This window comes from Tursiops truncatus, chromosome 4, assembly GCF_011762595.2.
Source record: "Tursiops truncatus isolate mTurTru1 chromosome 4, mTurTru1.mat.Y, whole genome shotgun sequence".
NCBI lineage: Eukaryota > Metazoa > Chordata > Mammalia > Artiodactyla > Delphinidae > Tursiops > Tursiops truncatus.
Genome location: NC_047037.1, coordinates 137,289,859 through 137,311,127, shown reverse-complemented (window position 1 = coordinate 137,311,127; position 21,269 = coordinate 137,289,859). Strand labels below are relative to the sequence as shown.

General features: G+C 41.8%; 1 protein-coding gene across 7 annotated transcripts in view; it reads left to right on the top strand.

The window, feature by feature from the left end:
- Positions 1 to 21,269, top strand: part of ERG (ETS transcription factor ERG) — a 279,139-nt gene that overhangs the window by 169,132 nt on the left and 88,738 nt on the right. For 3 of the 7 annotated variants that reach the window (XM_073804513.1, XM_073804511.1, XM_073804508.1), the window contains exon 1: positions 9,152 to 9,175. The exons of 2 other annotated variants lie outside the window; for them this stretch is intronic. Coding sequence is in view for 1 of the 5 variants with exons in the window: in XM_004317073.4 (XP_004317121.1) it covers positions 870 to 887 (18 nt within the window). In the remaining 4 variants the exon portion in view is untranslated. Of the gene's footprint in view, positions 1 to 731; positions 888 to 9,151; positions 9,176 to 11,302; positions 11,403 to 21,269 lie in introns of those variants that run through there. 2 more of the 7 variants (XM_004317073.4, XM_073804512.1) reach the window with 2 other exon arrangements.

The window sequence follows — 21,269 nt, the reverse complement described above, 5'->3', positions numbered from 1 at the left end:
ATTGGGGTCTGTTGTCTGCAACCTGGACGTTTGTCAGAGGGGGCCAGCTCGCTGCCATTATAAAGCATTCGTAGTCATTTAAGTGCCTTGGATTTTAAATAAATATTTGAAAATGAGGATTTGACAGGTTTATTTTCCTCTTTATTTCTCTTAGCTACTTCCATTCTAGAGTCTTTGCATTTTCAACTATTTTATCGTGGAGCCGATAGCAATTACTTATGTTTGGAAGGAGAAAATGAAACTGTCCTGGAACATTCACTTGAGATGCTGAACCAGTGGAGGTTGTTAAAAATCAGCAGGTGAATGGCTATTATTAAACGTCGTCGCCTATTCACATGAAATAAGCACTACCTGCAAAGCGGAGCGGGTAGGGGCCTTAGGCCCCGCGACCCAGGCGTGTGGCACATCCGGGGAGACAGAGGCCCAGGAGTCCTGTCCGCACCCAGGGGCCTTGAGGAGCGCGCCGCCCACGTGAAGCCACTCGGAGTCCCGCCACATCTGCATCCTGCCCCGGGGCGGCGTGTCACAGGGCGGCACACTGGGTCACACCTGCTGTGGTCATCCCAGGCCCAGGCAATTGATGTCTTTTTTTTTTTTAATTGAAAAAAAAAAAATCTCCTGGCTGCATATCATCAAGAAAAACAACATTGTTTTCAGGGTCTCTTATCTCTCCACTCCCAAATATCCTGTTTCTTCGGGCTGGGCAGCCAGGACCAATAGAAACCTCTTCCTGCCATTGACTGACTTCATTTCCCAGACTTAGCACAATCTCATCCGCTCTAAACAACCTCATCAAAACTACTTTCTGGTCAGAGAGAAGCAATAATTATTATTAACATTTATTAACGATCAATAAACTTGATTGCATTATGGCCAGCACTATTAAGGTAAGGAGAGGGTTCCTTTTCATTTGACCAAATTCTGTGCTTGTTACTCTTTTCTTTGGTTTCCTTTATCAACGCAGATAAGTTAGCATTGGGCAACACCCCCGCTGCCACAATAGAGGACAACAAGATTTCCTTTGCACTGCCTAGTAAATTTCCTTTTTCCTACTCCAACCATCCGCAAGGCTTAAAAACTTCAAACTCAGAAAAAAATTGGGGTTTCTAAATTCACGGTTGAGGGCTGTGGATGACCTTTTGCAAAAGCTTTTCAAAGAGCGCGTCCGAATTTTCATATTCTTTAACTATCTCTAGCGGTGCCTGGATGTGTATCTGCTGGAAGGCAATGGACTTGGAGAGTTTGGAGGGCAGGGTCGGAGAAAAAGATGGGCTTGGAAATGTTGAACTTTTGGACGTTCTTGAAGGCCTCCTTACCATCAGGGGTGCCAGCCGGTCCCTGTGGAAATGAAGAGATGCCTGGCAAGTGGCTGTCAGTCATGGGACATGCCAATGTTGACTTGATTTTTGGAACCTTCAGGCTGAGAACAGAGCGTTCTCATAATGCAAGTGGTGGTAATTCGGTTTGTTCGGTTATGTATTTATCTTTAATAAAGTACCTACTCCTCGGTGCACTGTGAATAGACTTTCTTCTCCGTGATGGTTGCTTTGTGGGAATTGCGGGTTGGTTCTCTGTGCTCTGGGGTGTGTGGTCTGATGTTTTGTTTTTCTTGCAAATAGAGAGATTAAGGTGGAGGTGAATGCACAGAGGTAGAAACGTGAATGTAGTCTGATTCCTGGAACTGAAGCCAGTTTGATGGTTCGTGCAAGCTGGCGGCATAGAGCCCGTGAAGTGGTCTGTCACAATATTTTCAAGGCCAGCACGTCTTGGTGACATTTCTAGAAATGAGAAAAGTCAGGAACAAAAACAGATACTGAAAGGAGGAAAAAGCAAGTTTTATGGGTTGCATGTCTTTAGTTTTGCTGCATGTAGGTGAGAAGCATTTGGTTGTGTTTTCATCAAGGGTTTTAGTTGATCTGAAAGCTCATCAATATAGAAGTTTGCCCAGAACCGGGCCAGGACAATTTTTAAAAGCCTCTTTGATTTGGAATTTGAAATGTTTGTGCGAGAGGATTTAATTAATACCCGTTGCATAAACTATGTTTCAGAAGTTCTGTTCAGTTTCTAGTTCTCAAGATAGGTTTTGGTTTTCAAGGTATGTTCAGTAATACATATTAAAAAATCATGTATCAAAGATTTTAATCTTACAGAGATTTTTCTTTCTTCAAGGATTGAAGTCTGCTGAAGTATAACTGTATAGAAAGGAATTTTAAAATTGAGGGTTTGATGTACTCTGCTTTGAGCTATATGAGTAGAAATTATTTGATTTTATAACCCCAAATGCTGCCCTCTTAATTCTTATTTTTACCCTTATTTGTGTCCATATTTCATAGCAGTTGAATCTAATGTTCTTTGTAAATTTTGAATAGCTTGGGTACAATTGTGTGTGTGTGTGTGTGTGTGTGTGTGTGTGTGTGTGTGTGTGTGTGTTTCAAAAAAAATCAGTGTATTAAAGGACATTGAAATAACAGACAATCCTTTAGGTGTGGGGTATGTTTTGCATAGAATACAAATGTGTCATACTGTTTAATTTAAAGTATACGTTTCTGAAAAGATGAAGATATTTTTGAAGCTTGAACGTTTTGTGTTTTTCAGGATGAATTTTGGGAAATAGTTTCCACTTACCCAGGAGACTATGCTTACTTTAACATTTGATTACACTGCATTATCTGTGTATCATATATAGCTTAAGTGAACTTTCAAAAATGACTTCAAGTAGACTCTTTTTAATCCTCTGTTAAAATAAAATAGCCCCTCTTTATAGGTAACTTCCTTTGACAAATGTTCTGCTAGGCTTCCTGGGTAAAGTAATGAGATGACTTTACAGACTTGTTTATAGAGTGGAAAAAAGGAGGCCTGAGTCTGTTGACTGCAGTTTTAATTACGTTAGTGCAAAGCTCAAATTAGCATAGGGAAAATTACGGCTGTCCGTTGGAATTAGGAAAGTCTGTCATACGGGCAATTTCCAGTCTCAAACGCACTCTGTTTTTTGTTGTTTCAGTAAATAAATCAATTAGTCCATCAAGCATCAGATGCACAGAATCTGTTAAGTTGGTCTCCGCGTCTCAGTGGATTTTTTTTTTTTTTTTTGGCGTGAATGTCTGTAAGACCCTATGAGGCACTATGAAAAGCTCTGTGTTTTTATCCCGTCTTTATGATTCTCACCATCATTTTCCCTTGGTATTTTGGAAATGGTAAAAGAGTGTTTCCATGGGAAGAAGTAAAGGAATCTTATGAGTTTATGTGAGTCTGTCGGTTGGTTTATCCTTAAAGGGCCGTGGATTTTAAGATCAGATTAAGAGTTCTAATAAAAACGTAAGCATCAAAAGTGATGTTCCCACATGTAATTCACGAATCAGTTTTGGTGCTTCCACTGCTTCCGGGGCCACCTGATGATACCTGGGGGGTGCTTTACAACCCCCTCCCTTCCTTCTGCCCAAAACAGTGCTGCCTTTGCTTACAGACTCCAAGCAGCCAGTTGTTAGCCTTGGAACTTGATTTTGCTTCTGTTAGGATTTTTAATCCAATCTCCCAAAGACTTCCCTGATCCTTTGTTATGCCTTGGGCCACTCGGGATGTCTAATGAAGCCTGCAATCCCGTCTCAGATTAATGCTTTTAAAATGCAATACATAGAGTGACAAGGGCAGCTAATACTATTGAAATCCAGTTCTGTCCTTGGACTCCTTGGGTGGTCCGTGAACCCCAGGTTACAGCCCCTGATCCTAGAGTTTAAAGGTCCTTAGTCTTTAAGAGGGGATCGTGGGCATTTTCCTTTATCACAGATCTGGCACTGGAAGACCAGGAGAGAGCAAACTGCAAACAGCAGCGTGAGTGGAGAGCATCTTAGAATCAGGGGATGGAAAGTTACTAACAAGGCTTGCTGAGGGAGAACATGATTACGGTGTCAATGAGCTGTTTAAAGAAGTTCCTTTCTTTGATTTGACAGAGGTTGGAGGGTTTTGATGATCACCATGATATAACTTATAGGTGGAATCTAAAAACTACAACAAATAAGAAAAAGAAGCAGACTCACAGACGTGGAGAACAAACTTGTGGTTACAAGTGGGGAGGGGGAGAGGAGGAGGGGTAACGTAGGGGTGGGGGATGAAGAGGACAAACCATTATATATAAAATAAGCTGCAAGGATATACTGTGCAGCACAGGGATTATAGCCAATATTTTATAATAACTAGAAATGGAGTAGAACCTTTAAAAATTGGGAATCACTATATTGTACATCTGTACCATATAATATTGTACATCAACTATACTTCAGTAAAAAAAAAGAAGTTAATTTAAAAACATGAAGCATCTTTTACGTATTTCATGGCTTGCACGTAGCAGGCTCTTGCTGAATATTTGCTATCATGTGTGAAGCAAACTTGTTTAAAATTAAAAGCTCAGGGTTATATGAAGGAAGTTCATATATAGGATTTTAAGGGATGTGATGAATGAGCTTAATAGCTCTAGGGCATATAAATTTTCAACAACTCATTGGCTCAAGTGGAACTTCAGTTGTTTCATCCCTTGTTACTTTAGAGGACTCTGTGACAGTGGAAGGAATAGAAAACGGAAAATACTGTTGCACCACTATGTGAATGTCATGTTTCTAGAACACTGGCCTAAAGGTGGAATTATGGGCCGTTATCTTAAAATGACTTGCTGCTTGCATCTGTGGGTGGCTCTGGACACAGTTTGCCCCCTCTGCACGGGACACAGCACTCTTCCTCCTACAGCTCTCTCTGAGGCTGGGCACGCTGCCTCAGTGGCGTGGAAAGGAGAATTGGAAAGGATAGAATTTGTGGATCATTCTTCCCATGAAATATACTTATGGAGGACTGCAGTACTCTCAGAGAATGTTCTGGAAGTCTGAACTGTTTTTTAATTATCTATATTTTCTTCAAAGTGATTATTTCATTAAAATTTTTTTTATTTTTTACAAAACAGATCTTTGCTTAAATCTCTCCTCTACCCCGACACATACGTACGCTTGTCGATGTCTCTTGAAAAACCATAAGTAGAAATAAAATAAATAAATGAAACAATCGTTCCTGATGCTGTCAGGAAAATATTACTTCTGTGTTTAGAATTTCAGAATAAGGTTCCCTCCGTGGGAGGGGAGCCCCAAAGCAGAACATTCTGCTTTGGCATCCCAGTACCCTGGCAGATTTATCAGCTGACATAGAAGAGAATCACAATACAGGAGGCCGTTGGAAAGCCAGGACCAGAGAGTTTCTCTGCAGTGTAAAATCTTCCGAGAAGCGGGTTTGACAGAGACAGTCTCCAGGCCTTTCCAATGGTGGTGACACATCTGCTCCAGCAGGATTTTTTCCTAGGGCTTAGGGAATGCGTCAAATGCAGCATCCCCTCCTTTTGTCCCCACAGGTTAGAGGACGGCTCTTCTCCTCTCAGGGGACTTTGTCCCCCCGTCACCTCTGAGATTTCTTTACTTATGTTATGTGGCCACGGACACACCTGCATTTGAACCCTTCCTAGTCACGTGACCCTGGGCAAGGGCCCTAACCTGTCTGAGCTCCGTTTCCTCACCTGTAGGTGGGATTATAATGACCGTCCTGATGCGAGTCCAGGGTGGGAGAGCCTTTAGTAGGTGCTCAGTAAGTGACAGACGCCATCGGACAATCCAAGTCCATCTAACCTTTGCTAATAAATTGCACTGTCTTTCTGGCCCTGCTCTGAATTCTCTCTATGTGTTCCATTACCCGGCTTCAGTTGTGAAGCCCAGAGGCACACAGACTCTGTGCTAACGCTTTTGAAGAGACAGGGAGAATAACAGGTCACTTCCACAGGTCACTACTGCGGCCTCCCAGCCAGGGCAGGGCACACGGGAGCCGAGAGGTGAGGGGCAAGGAGCTCCTAGGGGTCCCTGGAGAAGGGTATAGCAGGGCAGGGACCAAACACCTGGGCAGGCGGAGTGTCCAGGGGGTCCCTCAAGGCATGGGTGATCAGAGGGTTGGTTTAGTCCTGTTCTGAGGACGGAGGCTGTTTGCTTCGTCGCTGAAGGAGGGCAGAGGCCTGCAGTGCCTCTTGCTTCTGATTAGGGCAGGAACAGGGTTACTGGAATCCTCCACTGTCCTGTATTCTCATTAATTTTGAAAAATGCATCTTGTTATTTTGTACAAATTACAGTCATAAAACATTCTCACTGTAGAGAAAATGAAAAAAGAAATCATTACAGAGTCAATATAAATTGTTCCCAGCCCCAGGCAGTCAGAGAAAATTACCAGCATTTGGTGTGTGTCTTCCTACTGTGTGTTTCTGTCTGTCCTTTTGTCTCCCTGTCCTGCTCATCTCAGTTAACATTGTTTTACAAACATTTCCCCATGTCGCTACAATTTTTTAGTAAGCAGAATTTTTATGCTTAATTATATTCCATTTAAAATAAGTATTATGATTTATATAACCAATATCCTATTGTAGGAAATAATATTGCTTTCAGTTTTTCACCAATTACATTGCAATGTACCCTTTATGTAATTAAAAAAAAATTATTTTATTAGTGTTAGTGCTTAGAAAAGGAATCATTGGACCAATGGGTGTACATATTTTTAAAGTCTCTGCCAAATTTAAATATTTGCCAGTTTAAAAAAAAAATGACCACTTTACTCTCTAGAAGGGTTGTACCAGTTCCCACTTGTAGCCATAGATAAGGCCAGTTCCACTGAACTCATAACAACTCTGAATATTTCACTCTTTGAATCTTTGCCATTGTGACAGGCAAAAATGGAATCTCATTTTTATTTGTATTTCCGTAATTATAGTATTTCATTCCACTTTTTTTTTTTTTTTTTTTTTTGCTGCGAACCTGTTTCAACTAGTGGCCACTGTGACCTCTGGATCTTTTTCTTATTCACACTTTCATTGCCTGTTTGATCACTTATTTCGCACATATTTCCCCTATTGAACTTGGCTGAGGCATGTTTTATAAAGTTTAAGAACATTCCTCATTCTGTCCACTCTCTCCTGCTTTGTTTTCTCTCTGGCGACACATGCTCTCAGCTTTGCTTGTGTTTGTGTGACTCTACTTTTTGTCTACCTGTGTAAACAATAGAACCTGTTTTCTTGTGATAGTCTGTCCATCTCTTCTGTGTCTTGACAGAGCCTGGCAAAGCATAGGGGTTCAATAAATAGTTGTTGAAAAATAAATTTTGATTAAAATCCTTTAAGGTCATCAAGAGAAAGTGAAGATATTAGTAAAATCTGCAATCATTATTGCAGATTTTAAATAGATGTATTTCTTTAGAGATATCTCTCCTAGTTTAAATACACATTAACTACATAGAATTAAATTGCTGTTGAAAAGATCATAGAGAAAAGCGTTTTTAAAAGGTAGATCTTGTAGCTTGAATTCATAATCCAAATTAATATCATCCTTGTAACTGCTTATTCCAGGCCAGACTCTGTGCGGGATGCTCACGTTATCTCGTGAGATGCTCACCACAGCCTGCATCCTGGTGCTTTTTGTCCAGATAAGGATAGAGGATTAAGAGAGGCTAGGAAACTTGCTCGGGCACACAAATCTGTTTCCCCTCAATTTATCATCATCTGATCTTTTTTTTCCTGCTATTTGCCTTACTTAGCTCCAAATAATAAATTACTGTGCAGGAAAAAAAAAAAGGTGTATTAAATGATATAGTGTGATACATTAAATAATGAAAATTATTATAATTGGCTAACTTATGTTACCACTCTTGTGTGAAAAAGCCCACAGCCAACAATGATTATGCTCTCACTGGCTAATTAAGATAAAGCACTAGAAAACTGAACAGCTAAAACTCTAGCACCCCATTCTCCACTTGCTTGGTGCCAAGAATTCTTTCCATATTTGGCTATATCCAAGGGGCCCGTGGTTGCAGATTCCAGATCAGCTGCTGATTTGTTTCCTCACCCCAAGTATCAACTTCCTTGCCCACGTCTCTGAGTTTTCCATCAGGCCTTACCAAGTCTTTCCGCAGGGGTGTTCATGGAATTAGACTCTGGGAAGAACGGTAATCTGCTGTTAGGCACAGATAAGTGCCGAGACGTTTAGAAAAGAAATGCCAAGGCCAAGCAAAATTATTTATTTTTCAAGCCACATCATAATCCAATCATAACATTCACATCAGTGCTGTTACTTCAAATGATTTTGTTCAAGACAATGCACGTCAATTTCTGGGGCATAAAATAAAGAGCATTTCTAACATGTGCAAAGAACTCGCGCTCCTGGATCTAACACAGTGGCCTTTAAATCGCTCCACCCTGATGATTTAACATCTGTCTTTCCATTATAAAATTACAGTATAGCAAACTGATGGGGTTTTTTAATTTAGCAAGTACTGAAACAGAGTCACCACTGAAGACAAAATCTGCCCCCCATCGCTCCCATCCACATGCCCCCAAGTCCATTAATTGAAATCATCAGCCAATAGGGACTTTACCGTCCTGTTCCCTTTGGATCCCATTGGGTCTTGTTGACTTTTATTTTTTAAAGTTAGCTGTAGGCATGTGATGCTCACCTTTGAGGAAGAGGAAACTGTTGAAACAACACTTGGGAATTTGTCAACACGATTAGTTTGTGTCTCAATTTGAGGTAGATTTCCTAATACGTTGCTCCGAGTTAAAAAAAAAAAAAGTGTGTGTGGTTTTATATTGCGAAGTCCCCTTTGGATCTGTGTTGTACGTGGGTGTTACCTGATGTTCCCAAGAGCATCGGAAGCATGAAGGTGAAATAGAGCGAGCCCAGCCATGTTTATCTTATGCCCAGGGAGGCCCTGAAGACTCTATTTCTTCACGGCATCCTTAAAATAGCCTCTGTGGGGAAAGGATTGGTCTTATCTTGTTCACAAGGAAAGGGAGGCATAGATGTGGAGGCTAGGAGGGGAAGTGGAAAGAGGCTGTCCTGAGAGAGACCAGCTGAGGCTGCAGTTGATGCTGTAGGGCCTCAGCAGGTGAAGGCACCTCTCCAGGCCTGAGTTCCTTCTCGGGAAAACAGAAATGGTCTTCCTAAAAAAAAAAAAAAAAAAAAAAGAAATGGTCTTCCTGGCATTTCACCCTGGACGGGCCCCTCACCTCACGATCTCTGGGTGTTTCCATCTGTAAAAAGCAGTAACCACAGTTTCTACTTCGCAGGGCTATGGGGAGATGAACCGAGTTGGAATTGTATGGAGCACATTAGAGGTACTTAATACTTGTTAGCTAATTTGATTATTCACTCGAGTCAGATCAATTTTCCTTCTAGGAATAAAATCAGGAAATCCATAGAAGGCTTTTTTTTCTTTTTCAATTTCTACAACAGGTTGTGAATTGATTCTTTTTTTTTTTTTCTTTTTTCAAGTAGCCAATTTTCCTCTGATTAACATGTTCTTTTCTCTTTATTAAGAAATAAAGACTCTTACAGAACAGTGCGTTCTCAGTTATTCACACTGCTTTATCAGTATTGGAGATGACCTAAGACAGTGCTAAGAGATGCTTGCTGAGGAGTCTGCCTGAGCCTCTGCATGGCCGGCCCTGGAGAATAAATCTGGGGCCTTGCTACCCTCTGCTTCTCTCTGTACTTCTCACTCTCATGCTCCTTCCCTCCTCTTTCTTCTTCTCTGCAATAGTTAACAACCCAACAAGAGCTTTTCAAAACATAAAGGACAACAGTAATGATGGAGAGGACCCCACCCCCCACCGGAACATCTCCAGTGCTCAAGGGTTCTCCTCGGACCCGTTTCCATTCACCCCACACTGCCTCTCACAGATAGCCAATCACTCCTGTCATCCCAGGAAACCTGGGACAGTGAAGGCTCACAAGCTTTTCATCTGGAATAAAGAAATAAAGAGAAGATTGGCAGGAGGCTCTGCCTGCCCCAGGTAAAAGTCATCAAAAGCAGTAGCCACATGTCCACGTTTGAGTGCTATCTTTAACTTCTTCTTGTGTGAACTCTTAGGGCTAGAAGCATATTTATATCCACATAAAAAAGATGAATGTTGCCCAAGGTCAAATACAAGTGATTTTATGGGCTATCCATTCTACCAGTTTGAGTTAACGTGGAAAGTCTTGTTCACTTTACCTGTTCAGCCAAAGACCCTGACTCTGTTAAGCCTGTGTTAAGCTTAGAAGAGAAATAAAATTTGCTTTGCTAGAGTAGCATCTCAGTAAAGAAAACCAGGCTTTGTTTTTTGGGCATCCCTGAGAGAGAAGCTTCTGTTCTACCCCAAAAGCTGTTCCCATTGACTCACTCACTCTTGGAAGCACGGTCATATTGCCGACGGTTTTGATAAGAAGCTGGTTATGAAATAAGTGCACATATATTTTTTTTAAGCCTTGTTCTTTGGAGATGGAAAACATCTTTTTTTAGATCACATGTTTACTGCTTTAGTAAACAGTAAAATGCTGCTGTAGCAATTACCTTGAGGATAAAGGGTTTGTAGACAGATACTTCCTGCGTCCACTTCCTACACAGATAGCCAACCCGACCAGAGACGCACCAATGCAGGAAGAGCTCCCCATGGAAGCTTCCTTTGCGAATGCACAGTTTGTGATGCGCTCGCTCCCCTCCAAGGGGAATGAGCCTATTGCTACAGATTTTCTGGCAGAATTCACCGTCTTGAAGTAGGTGAAAATACGACGTTTCTAAGGTAACGGCTTTAGACCCTTGTTCTCATCCTTGGTCTTGTCTGCTGGTTGGATTTTACAGAGGAGGGTAACTAGATTAGACATGTCCATGAGTAAGACTTGTGCCCTGTGGGCACTCTAGCCTCCTTGGAATCATGGAGAATGATGCATGAGTCTGTTTTTGTATTTGTTGAAAAATACGCCTCTTTGAGATTCAGTCAGTGGCTTTCTTTTCTGTGGTTATTTAGATGTAAAGGTCATTTTAGATTTTGCTTTCTTGAGTCAAACAGAGATCACCCGATTTGGGTACAAAAATCTCAGCGCACAGATTGTTCCCTGTGCTTGATTTTACACCAGTTGTTAAATTCCAATGAATGCATTGTTTAGGTCCTTTGAACCAAAGCAAATAAAACCACCACACACAAACACTGAACAATAGGGAATCATCAATTTTCCACTTACAGGATATGTTCTTACCGACTGGTCCCTTTGTGGGGGGAAAAATATATCAAGTCAACAAACAGTAACACTGAACAATAAACTAAACAAAATAAATAGCACCTGAAAGCCACTCGGCTCAAGCACTGGCAAAACTCCAAAGAGTGATGTTTACTTACTCTAAGCATGGAAACCTACAGCTCCACCCTGATCTCCTACGGGTCCCTGAAATAATCAGAACACTGAGCCGCTGTTAATTGTCGGGTGACTTCATGCTAAAGTGCCTCCTTTGATGATCAGAAAGCGCCTGTGAGCTTTGCATTGAAATGGACAAGAGGACAGCGTCCAATAGAGATTCTCCATCCAGTATGTATTCTGTAGATGTTGATGGCTGTCCAGGGGGAGGCAGAGATTATATCTGACCCCGAGAAGCTGCCAGACGTGGTTAGATATAGTACTGTCTCATGAAGGTGCTGGTACATGAACATACTCCAATGATTTTATTTACACAGTCAGTCAAGGCACGTATTTTGGTGGAATTGACATGAAGCTGCCAGAGTGATATTTTTCTTTTGGAGACCCATTTGTTTATACGCTTTTGCTCATCTTGTTGGAAGACACCGTAACATCTCAGGAGCCTCCTGTTTGAATGAAGATCTTTCTTCCTCTGTACTTGCCCGCCACCCCACCCCCCACCTTCATTGTGCAGTTTTGTTACCTTTTAGTGAAACTCCACAAGGCATCTCCCTACATGTTTCCTTCCAGATGCTGCCTCCTACCACTTCTGCTTTTTTTCAAAATGCCTTCTCTGATCTCCTGCGTCTGTATTGGTTCTGGTGCCACGGGAATCACGGTTGTGTGGTGCTGGGCAGGGCCTTATAGCTGGTAGACTCATTTTGGACATCCTCTCTGAAAATCACCACTGCCTGCCTGCGGATGGTGGTTGCTTTTGTTCTGTTTTGTTTTCTTCAACCTGAATACAGGTTTAATAAACCCACAGGATAAAATATTTTTTAAACGACAAAATAATAATACAAACTTTGTTCTTTCCCCCCATTTCCAAAACAATTATTGTAGGAGCTTAGAAAATAATTTAGAAAAGGAAGTTAAATTAATTGATATTGCACCATCAGGGGGCTGCTAAGATTGGATTCTTTTTGAATTCTTTTGTCTGTTCTCCATGCACACAGATATATTCTTTAAAAAGCATAATAGAATGGGAGAAATTAAACTCATTTCAGTAGTCCTTTTTCATTCCCTTTTTCTTCCAGGATAGTGAAGAAAAGAGGAATGAGGACTGAACTTTTATGACCCCCTCTAGAGATTAAGGCCCCATATCCCTTCCTAAGGACCTGGTGTCTTATTCTGGAGCACAACCAGACTGCCTAGGGCTGACCCTTGTTCCAACGAGTGTTGCCAGGACATTTCACTTTTCTGTGCCTCATTTTCCTCATCTGTAAAATAGACTCAGTAGTGATAATAACGCTTGCTTGTTGGTGGTGGTTCAAGGATCCAACAGCTTAATACATGTCCATGCTTCAACAGTAATGTGTTTTTGTGTGCAAAAAATGTTCACTAATGTGAGCTCTTCTTCGTTACTCATCCTAGTCTCATTCTTATTATTTAATTTACTGTCATATCTTATTTGCTTTGTTTGAAGTAATCAATTCTTGATTGTGTTTGCTTCTACTGTTCATCTTTTGAATGGATTCCTCCAATACCCTTTAGATATTTATAGCTTCTTCTAAAGAGACGAAAGTGTTTCCCTCTATGTAATTGGTTTCTTTCTCGTGCCATTCATTTGAGGATAGTAGAATAAATATAACAGAGTCACCACTGTGAGTCCATTTAGGAGTTCAAGCAACAAATTAACCAAATTTTCAGCAGCCGAACTCAGCTGCATTTTTTTGAGCCCAGAAATCCAATAGTTTTGACGATCCAAAAAGAAAACCAAGATGGAGGGCTGGAGGATACTCACTGTCTCTTTCCTTGCCTTTTCTCTGGCCTGTGCCAATGAATGAATGAATGCTTGAATGAATGAATGTGTTCTTGCAGTGGGGAGCCACAGCTGGTCTCTGGAGCAGTCCTAGCATGGAAGGAGTCAAGTGCTATTTTGAACCAACTACTTTGGCTGACACATTCTTTAGAGGCAAGCAGACGTCTACTGATTTACCATATCGCCAGTGAATGTTCATGATTAGGAATCTATGGGACCTCATTGAAAAACAGAAACTCTCAAAACATTGCTTGTTAAAGTTCAGCCCTCTATGCCCTAAGTTATATGGCTGGGGTCCTGTAATCTTTTATCTGTGCTGACCATGCCTGGTAAGCGGCAGGCTTTTAATAATGTGTGTTCAATGAGTAAATGAATATCTGCCTGGATGATAAATGCATGAACAAGTGCATTAATTAGTGAGCTGATAACATCATGGAGAAGTAATTCATTTAATTCAATGAGCAATTACTGATTTCTTACATGCAAAACATCGTAAAGTCGCCCTCCGCAAGGTTCGGAGAGAAGTTGTACTTCTTGATCAGAAGACAGAATTATTACTATGTCTTGGGACCAATGTCTTGCATGCCCCTGTGTCCAGTTTGAATGCCAGATGTTAGACATAAGTGTGTGTTATCTTAAAGAACCTGCCTGGGCTTGGGAAGGTTTGGTGATCGTTGGGCTTCCCAGAACCTAATGGGGTTTTGAACATTTGTGAGCATGTGCCCGATCAATGCACATGTCTGTGCCGGCCCGTGGCTGGAGATGCTTCCATGTGAAAACTGAAAGCAGAAATACAGTTCTCAGAGCCTGAATTTTGTTACGTGACGCTTGTTTGGATGCGGCAAAACCAAGCAGCAATTTTGCTTTTACTGAGTGGCAGCACCTCCCAGTGCTTCTCCAAGGTGTGCGTTGGCTTCTCTAAATGTTCAGCTGTTAACAACCCCCTATGCAAAAAGTCCTCCTGGGTACAAAGTCATGAAAAGTTGTGTTTAATGGATTACGACGGGCACCGTTTGATTTTCTTCTTTTGTTAACTGCAGTCACTCCTTAGAAATTTCAGTGAAGCTGTAACTTGATCCCTTAAACACATGTGCTGATATCCAATGTACTGGTTCACACGGAGGGTTTCCTTGCTTATTGGTGAATCAGGCAGCTCTTCCAGTACTGCAATTATTATATAGTTAACATCTGCAATGGATATAATGTGGGACAACATTTTCATGAGAGCTAAGTTCTTTTGTATTTAATTGCAAGATAATTCTGCTTTATGAGAAAGATTAATAGCAATTAACAACCAGCTTATCTAAGCCAGGTAGTAAAATTGGATTCCCTACTGAAATTTCAAAGTTAGCAAACATATTATTAACAATGAGCTTGATGGTCAAAGTATTATATATAAACCAAGGAAAATGTGATCTTTCCTAAAACCTACAGAATTTGGTTATCTTGGTAAGAGTTCTTAAATGAATTTCCAATCTAATAATTTTTCAATCTAATAATTCAAATATTTGGCTTAGTGTTGTTTCTTCAGTGCCTAGCACATAAAGTGCTGACTCATAAATATTTGCTGAATGAGTGAACACAACAATAAATGGGTACCAAAATCTTTCCCTGAGGGAAGCATGTCTTTGGCAGTATATGTCATTAGAAGAGGTCTGACTTTGGCCCTCTCCTAACAAACACCATGATCTAGTATCTAAGGAGTTGAAGAGAAGGAAACAACTTTTATTTGGGAGCCAAAATGTTGGAAGAAACTTAACTGGCCATTGAGAAGCCCAGTGTGTCTCAACCCAGTTCTCCTTTGGGTCAGGAAATTCTTAATTTTCTTTAGGATAATTGAAAGGAACTCCTAAGAGAACGAGGATTTTGTTAGGGAAAGAATATACATGAAGCAGCAGGGAGGGATAAATTGGGAGTTTGGGATGAACGAATAAACGTTACTGTATATAAAATAAACAGCAAGGACCTACAGTATAGCACAGGGAACTAGATTTACTATCTTTTAATAACCTATAATGGAAAAGAATCTGAAAAAGAATAGATATATGTATATATGTATAACTGATCACTTTGCTGTACACCTGAAACTAACACAACATTGTAAATCACTATACTTCATATATACTTCATATACTTCACTATACTTCATATACTTCAAATTATGATTGCTTCATATATATATATATATATAGGAGAACATTTTCATAAATAGCTAAGTTCTTTGTATTCAATTGCAAGATAATCTGCTTTATGAGAAAAATTAACTTTAATAGCAATTAATAACCAACTTATCTAAGCCAGGTGATAAAATTGGATTCCATATATATATATGAAGCAATCATAATTTGAAAAATTTGCCCACATATGTTAGCTGGAAAAACATACTAAAAAATTAGGTTTTAATTTCCATTGGCTGTTTTTTTGTTTTAACTTCTAACAGTCTTTTCAAACGAACGTTGAGAGATTTAAAGATGTTTGTTAAAACACCTTCCCTCCTGATCATGACATTCATTAGAAGGTGAATCAGACATTTTTCCCCCAGTGGTAGAAGAGACACATTTTCCTAAGCAGAAAAATCAGGGCACGGTCAGACAAAGGAGTTTACATGAAAAGCTTTGTAAAGTTAGTATTGTTCTTGAAAATTCAGGCTATCTGGTTGCTGTAATCTGGGAGTTCCCTTCAAGCACTTTTGGAAACTGTACTAACTCTATAAGGCAATTAATGGGCCATATAATGTCCGGAGATGGTAAACTGTTAAAAACAGCATCTACAAGTAGTGTATTAGTATATCCTAGGACTCCCGTGAAAGTAACCACAAACTGGGGGCTTAAAACATCAGGAATTTGTTCTCTCAGAGTTTAGGAGGCCTGAAGTCCAAAATCAAGGTGTCAACAGGGCTGGTTCTGGAGGTTCTGAAAGAGAATCCGCTCCATGCCTCTCTCCCAGCTCCAGGTGTTTTCCTACAATCCTTACCTTCCTGGGGCTGTAGCTGCATCATCACTTCCATCTCCGCCTCTGTCGTCTTCACATCACCTTCTTCTCTGAGTCTCTGTCTGTCCTCTTTGGTCTCTTATAAGGATGCTCTCCTTGGATTCAGAGTCTATACTAATCTAATCCAATCTCATCTCAATCCTTACCTTAATTACATCTGCAAAGACCCTATTTCCAAACAAGGTCACATTCTGAGGTTCCAGGTGGGCTTGGGGTCCTCTCTTCTGGTAGGGAGGAGACAAAGTAGGTTTCAAGGTAGATCTTCTCTTCTGCGCGTTTCTTGCCCATTAGAAGAGCGAGGCTCTACTCATTGGCAAGGTCTAATGACTGAAGTGCTGATGCTAGGATTCTAACATTCGTGCTTAGGTAGAAATCCCTCGGGTGTCAATACCATATTGGAAAGTGTAATGCAGTTAGTTTCATTGAAAAAAACATACAACTGCACAACATGGATGTCGTTCAATCCAGTATGATGATCAAAACAAAAATCACTGTCAGGCAAAGTGTTTACTCTGCAACCGTTTCAGTTTCACAAGATACTGAGTTTGATGTTGTGGTTTCCCTGATCTCATCATTTTCCTTGGTAAATGTCAAGAAGTGTAACAAGGTTAGGGCAGCCCACACCAGCTCATCAGAGTCACGTGAGGACTCAGGCAGCAAGTCACCCTCCTCCTGTCTGCTCAGTCTAGACTAATGGTTGAGTGTGCTGTTTACATCTTATAAAAAAAATGATTCCTGTGGCTTTTTTCATAATGTCCTCGAGTTGAAACTGCACTGTTCTAAGGCGTAAAATGGCATCATAAACTGTGTGACCGTCAGGCACTATGATTTATTTTTTGTCTTCGGTCTGTATATCTGCCGAGGTTATATATACATAGAGGATTTGGAACCAGAAACATGGACTGCCCCTAAACATTCTGCTTTTATGTCTTATGAAATGAATCTGACTGTAAGTAAAATGGAACTTCATCTTGTCACTGACGTGGCAGCTCTGCAAGATTTTCTTGGGAAAGAAATGCAAACTTAAATCAAGAACCAGTCAGGGACTTCGGTCATGTTGTTTGTGTGTGCCCTCGTCTACTTGAAGTACACCCGATGTTCACTCTGGGATGAAAAGTTGGCCAGCTCCAGTGACTCTAGCCCCTCTCCACCTTGCCTCAGGCTGAGTCGCCAAAAAGCTCGCCGGGTGACTGGGAGAATTGGCCCAGTGGAATCCCTTGCTGGCATCAACTTGGCTGCAAATGCAGAGATGGTCTGAATCCCTGTGATGCAAGAGTTGGTCCATTTGCTTTCCTCTCACAGCTCCTGCTCTGGAGGGTAAGGAGGTTTTTACCCACTCATGGCAGGAGGAGGCACTGTGTGAAGCAAATGAATGCAAACTCAGAAAGCAAGACCCTGAGGCTGGGATATTTTGTCCTGGTTGCATAACACTTCCCGATATGACGCATACCCTCTACCATGTCACTCTTTCATGCTGTTAATAGAGGCCGGTCCGGAGACCAGCATGGGTGAGGTTTACCCTGGAGACTCAGCTTTGCTGTGTACACGCAAACACAGCACTGAAGCCTGGTACATCGTGACTTATCCACTGGAAAAAGAGAAACCAGGTTCAAAGGAGAGCTAAGATGCAATGTTAAGATGAACTATTTTGAGAGCTGTCTTTGGTCATCGTGAAGACTGGGTTAAAATCTTGGAGAGATAAATTTGCTTAGAACATGCTAAATGAATCTTCTCCTTTTTTCCTTTTATTCTTTTCTAATTATTTTTAAAAATCTGAGTTACAGTCACACTAGCAGAGAGGTTAGTTACATAGAACATCTGTCCCTCGTATTACTTTGTAGATGTACTTAAATATTTTTCTTGTTTAAACGCCATAAGTGGGGTATATTATGCACCCACATTGGTTTGTCACCAGTTCTAAGGTTCAGGGACCTTCTCCTTTATCTATTCATTGTTAATATCCTGGATACAAACAACCCAATGGCCCAGTATAAACTGATGCTAAAGAGAGCTGTTGCCTGAGAGATGAGTTAAATGACGTCAGAGACTTCTCTTCAGTGTCATAAAAATTATTTTCAATTGTAGGTGGTAGATTTCCTAACCACTTCGTAATTTACGTGGGCCGGCTTGGTTAGCTCAATCAGTTACAGCGTATGCTGATAAAGGCAAGATCACAGGTTTGTGCCCCATGAAAGCTAATAACTTCTCAGAGATAAAAAAAAAAAATCTCCCTTTGGTGACCACAAGCTGCATCACTTGTGCAAATGCCCACATTGGTTGGAAGAGAGGAATTGAGTGCAAACGAGGGGCCAGCTCCGTGCAAATATTCCTCCTGTTGGACAAAAGAAATAGAAAAGGAAAAAAAAAACACGCAAATTGTGTTTCTCCTAGCAGACATGTGTTCCTGCATGAAAGGAACTCTGTCCAACTCCCTTAAAGCTAGTGATTTTATTGAAAAATGCCCCTAGTGATTTTTCACGCTAATAACCTCAATTTGAGCAGACTGAGCCCAAAGTTACCTGAGTTATCAGCGCAGTCCTGACCCACCTGCACCCTGGACTTTGTCGTCACTGCACATCTGCAGAAAGAGGCCATTTACGTGGAATTCAAATCTGGTTGTTTAGTCTACAAGGAGGTGGGGGGGAAGGATTCTGTCTCTTTAATGTTTATAACGGTTGGACAGAGCTTGTCGGGTGAAGGTTAATTGCTCTCCAGTTGAAGCAGTTGTGTGCCCAGATGGGTTATCAGGGCTGAACACTCGTTACAAGATTAATCTCATTTCCGACAAGACTTCCCTTTCCTTCAACTGATTTTTGCCCAGCCATTGGCGCTGTCATCGGCCGTTAAAAGAAGGGTGGATTACTCTGGGATATTCACGCTGGTATGCAGCGAAACAATGCAGAGCGGTGTCATATCTCAGGGAACATCTTTAGGAGAACACATTTCAGGGGGTGTTACGAAGGCCGAGGCTCATAAACAGTGGGGACAATCGAACCCCTTTACACCAAGGCTCCAGTGAAAAGGCCCGAAGTCCACGCAGCTGTTCCCTGCCCCCCCCCCCCCCCGCAGGACCCTGCTCCTAGGACGGATGCCGAGTGACACTCAGGGCTTTGTTTGCTGCTGAAGATGTTAAAACAATTATGATCAGGTCTTCCTTATTAAGGCGCCCACCTAAGTGGTGAGGAGTTCTGTTTGCTGCGTCCACACTGAATTCTGTGGCAGTGGACACTTCATTTAATTCCTGTGCACATTTCAAGCTTCTGTTTAATTTCTGGGATTTCATAGACATTGTCTTCATGTGTGTGCCTAAAAACGGTAGGCAGATTTTAGTTGACTGTGACAGGTAGCTTCATGACTTTTGGTTTGTCTCAGGAAATTCCTCCAAGAAAGAGCATGGCAAAAGAGCAACGTCATCTTATCCCTTTGGGTTTGGCTCGTGGGCATCAACGCGTCTGTGTATTCTGATGAGCTGTTGGGTACCCACCGTGGCTGTGGGTGCGTGAAGCAGGATGGCCAGGCTCACACGGTACCCTTGGTCCAGTGGGTATGGGCAGGTCTGACCGATGGAACACAGCGGAGCAGTGATGACGTATCAGGAGGTGGGAAGCGTGGGCCACAAACAGGAGAGGGCGTGCTGGCAGGGGCGACAGGGGCTCTGGCCTGGACTAGGTGGTTGGGGAAGGCTGTCAGGCAGAGATGCAAAGGGAGTGTGCGGACAAGGGCTGGATATCCTGGGGAAGTGTTGTGGGCTGAGTGGAGCAGCAAGGGCAAAGGCCCTGAGGCAGTGACGGGCTTGGGTGTCTGGGAGCAGCGACCATACTTGTGCAGCTGGAAGGGGGAGCCTGTGTACCGGCGGTGGACATCAGGCCTCTTGTAAAGTGATTTCTCAGAGGACGTGCTAAGAAGAGCATCCTACCTAAAGAAGAGGTCCACCTGCTTCAGTTGTTGTCAGGTTCCGTCTTGTACCAGATCCCTCTCCCTTAGGTGCGAAAAGATGGGAACGCCTTGGCCATGGGGTACCAGTGAAGTGGTTTAAGCAGAGTTAACGGCATGAAGGAAAAGTTAAATGATCTAGGTTACCTTCCCTTCTCCTTACATCGCATCTCTGATGCATTGTCTCTTTTCACTGGCTGGGCTAGTTTTCAATATTCTCTTGTTTCCTGCGTTTCAGAGTGCCTTTGCAGCCGCTTCAGTTCCAGGCTATTTGATGCAGCGGGTTCAGTGGTTAAACACATGCCCTTTGGAATCTGGCAGCTGCTAGAACTCTGGTGTTTACTAGCCATGTGCTCTAGGTAGCTTATTTAATCAGGTGAGCCTCAGTTTCCACATCTTTAAAATGGGATCACGGTAGCTCCTACTTTAAAAAGCTAACACGCAGGTTAGAGGCATGAATTCACACAGGCGCTTGTCATAGTGATAGCCACGGTTTGATCATCCATTAAAGTTGTTACGAAGATCCAACATCGTCTGTTTCCCTTTTTTAGAGCCATCTATTTCGCTGAGAAAAGGGAGCATAAATTGTATATAACTGAATCACTTTGTTGTACACCTGAAACTAACACAACATTGTTAATCAACTATACTCCAGTATAAAATAAAAGATGTTTTAAAAAGGGAGCATGAATTATCATTAAGTCTAGAGATATTTTTGTTTGTTGGAGACTTCTTGTCACAATGTTTTCTCCTCCCAAAAAATCAGTTCAGCTGAGTTTTTCATTTCACCCTGTTTGTTGTTGTTGTTGTTGTTGTTCTGTAAATAAGGGATGTGTAGTTATCACCTTCTGCACAGCCAGCCATCTCATGGGTTTTCAGTGGTTTTTTAAGAATAAGTGCTTTATCTGTCCCACAAACCATCACGTGGCTTAATGAGATTTTTAAACCCACAAGGAGCACATGATTTTCAGGGTGAAAAGCTGAGGCAGAGAAGAGAGAGAAGTTTGCGTCGTTGGGGCACTGTCTCTTTGGGGCCTCTGACAGTCTGTGGCACTGAGGGCCAGGGGGCAGGGACCCAGCAGGCTCTGATGCTGGAGGTCACCTGAGGCAAACAGAAGATGCCGTAGCCAGGGATGCTGAGCCAACATGCCAACTCTGTGGTCCTGAACACCTGTGAAGGTTGCACCGAATGGGATGTGAGCTTGCATGTGCTGCCTTATTTCTTGGCTTTCCTCCTGATGAATTCTTTGTTTTCCCTTTGAGAATTCTTATAAGGAATACACAAGCAGTGAGTGCCTTGGGTGGGGGGAGGG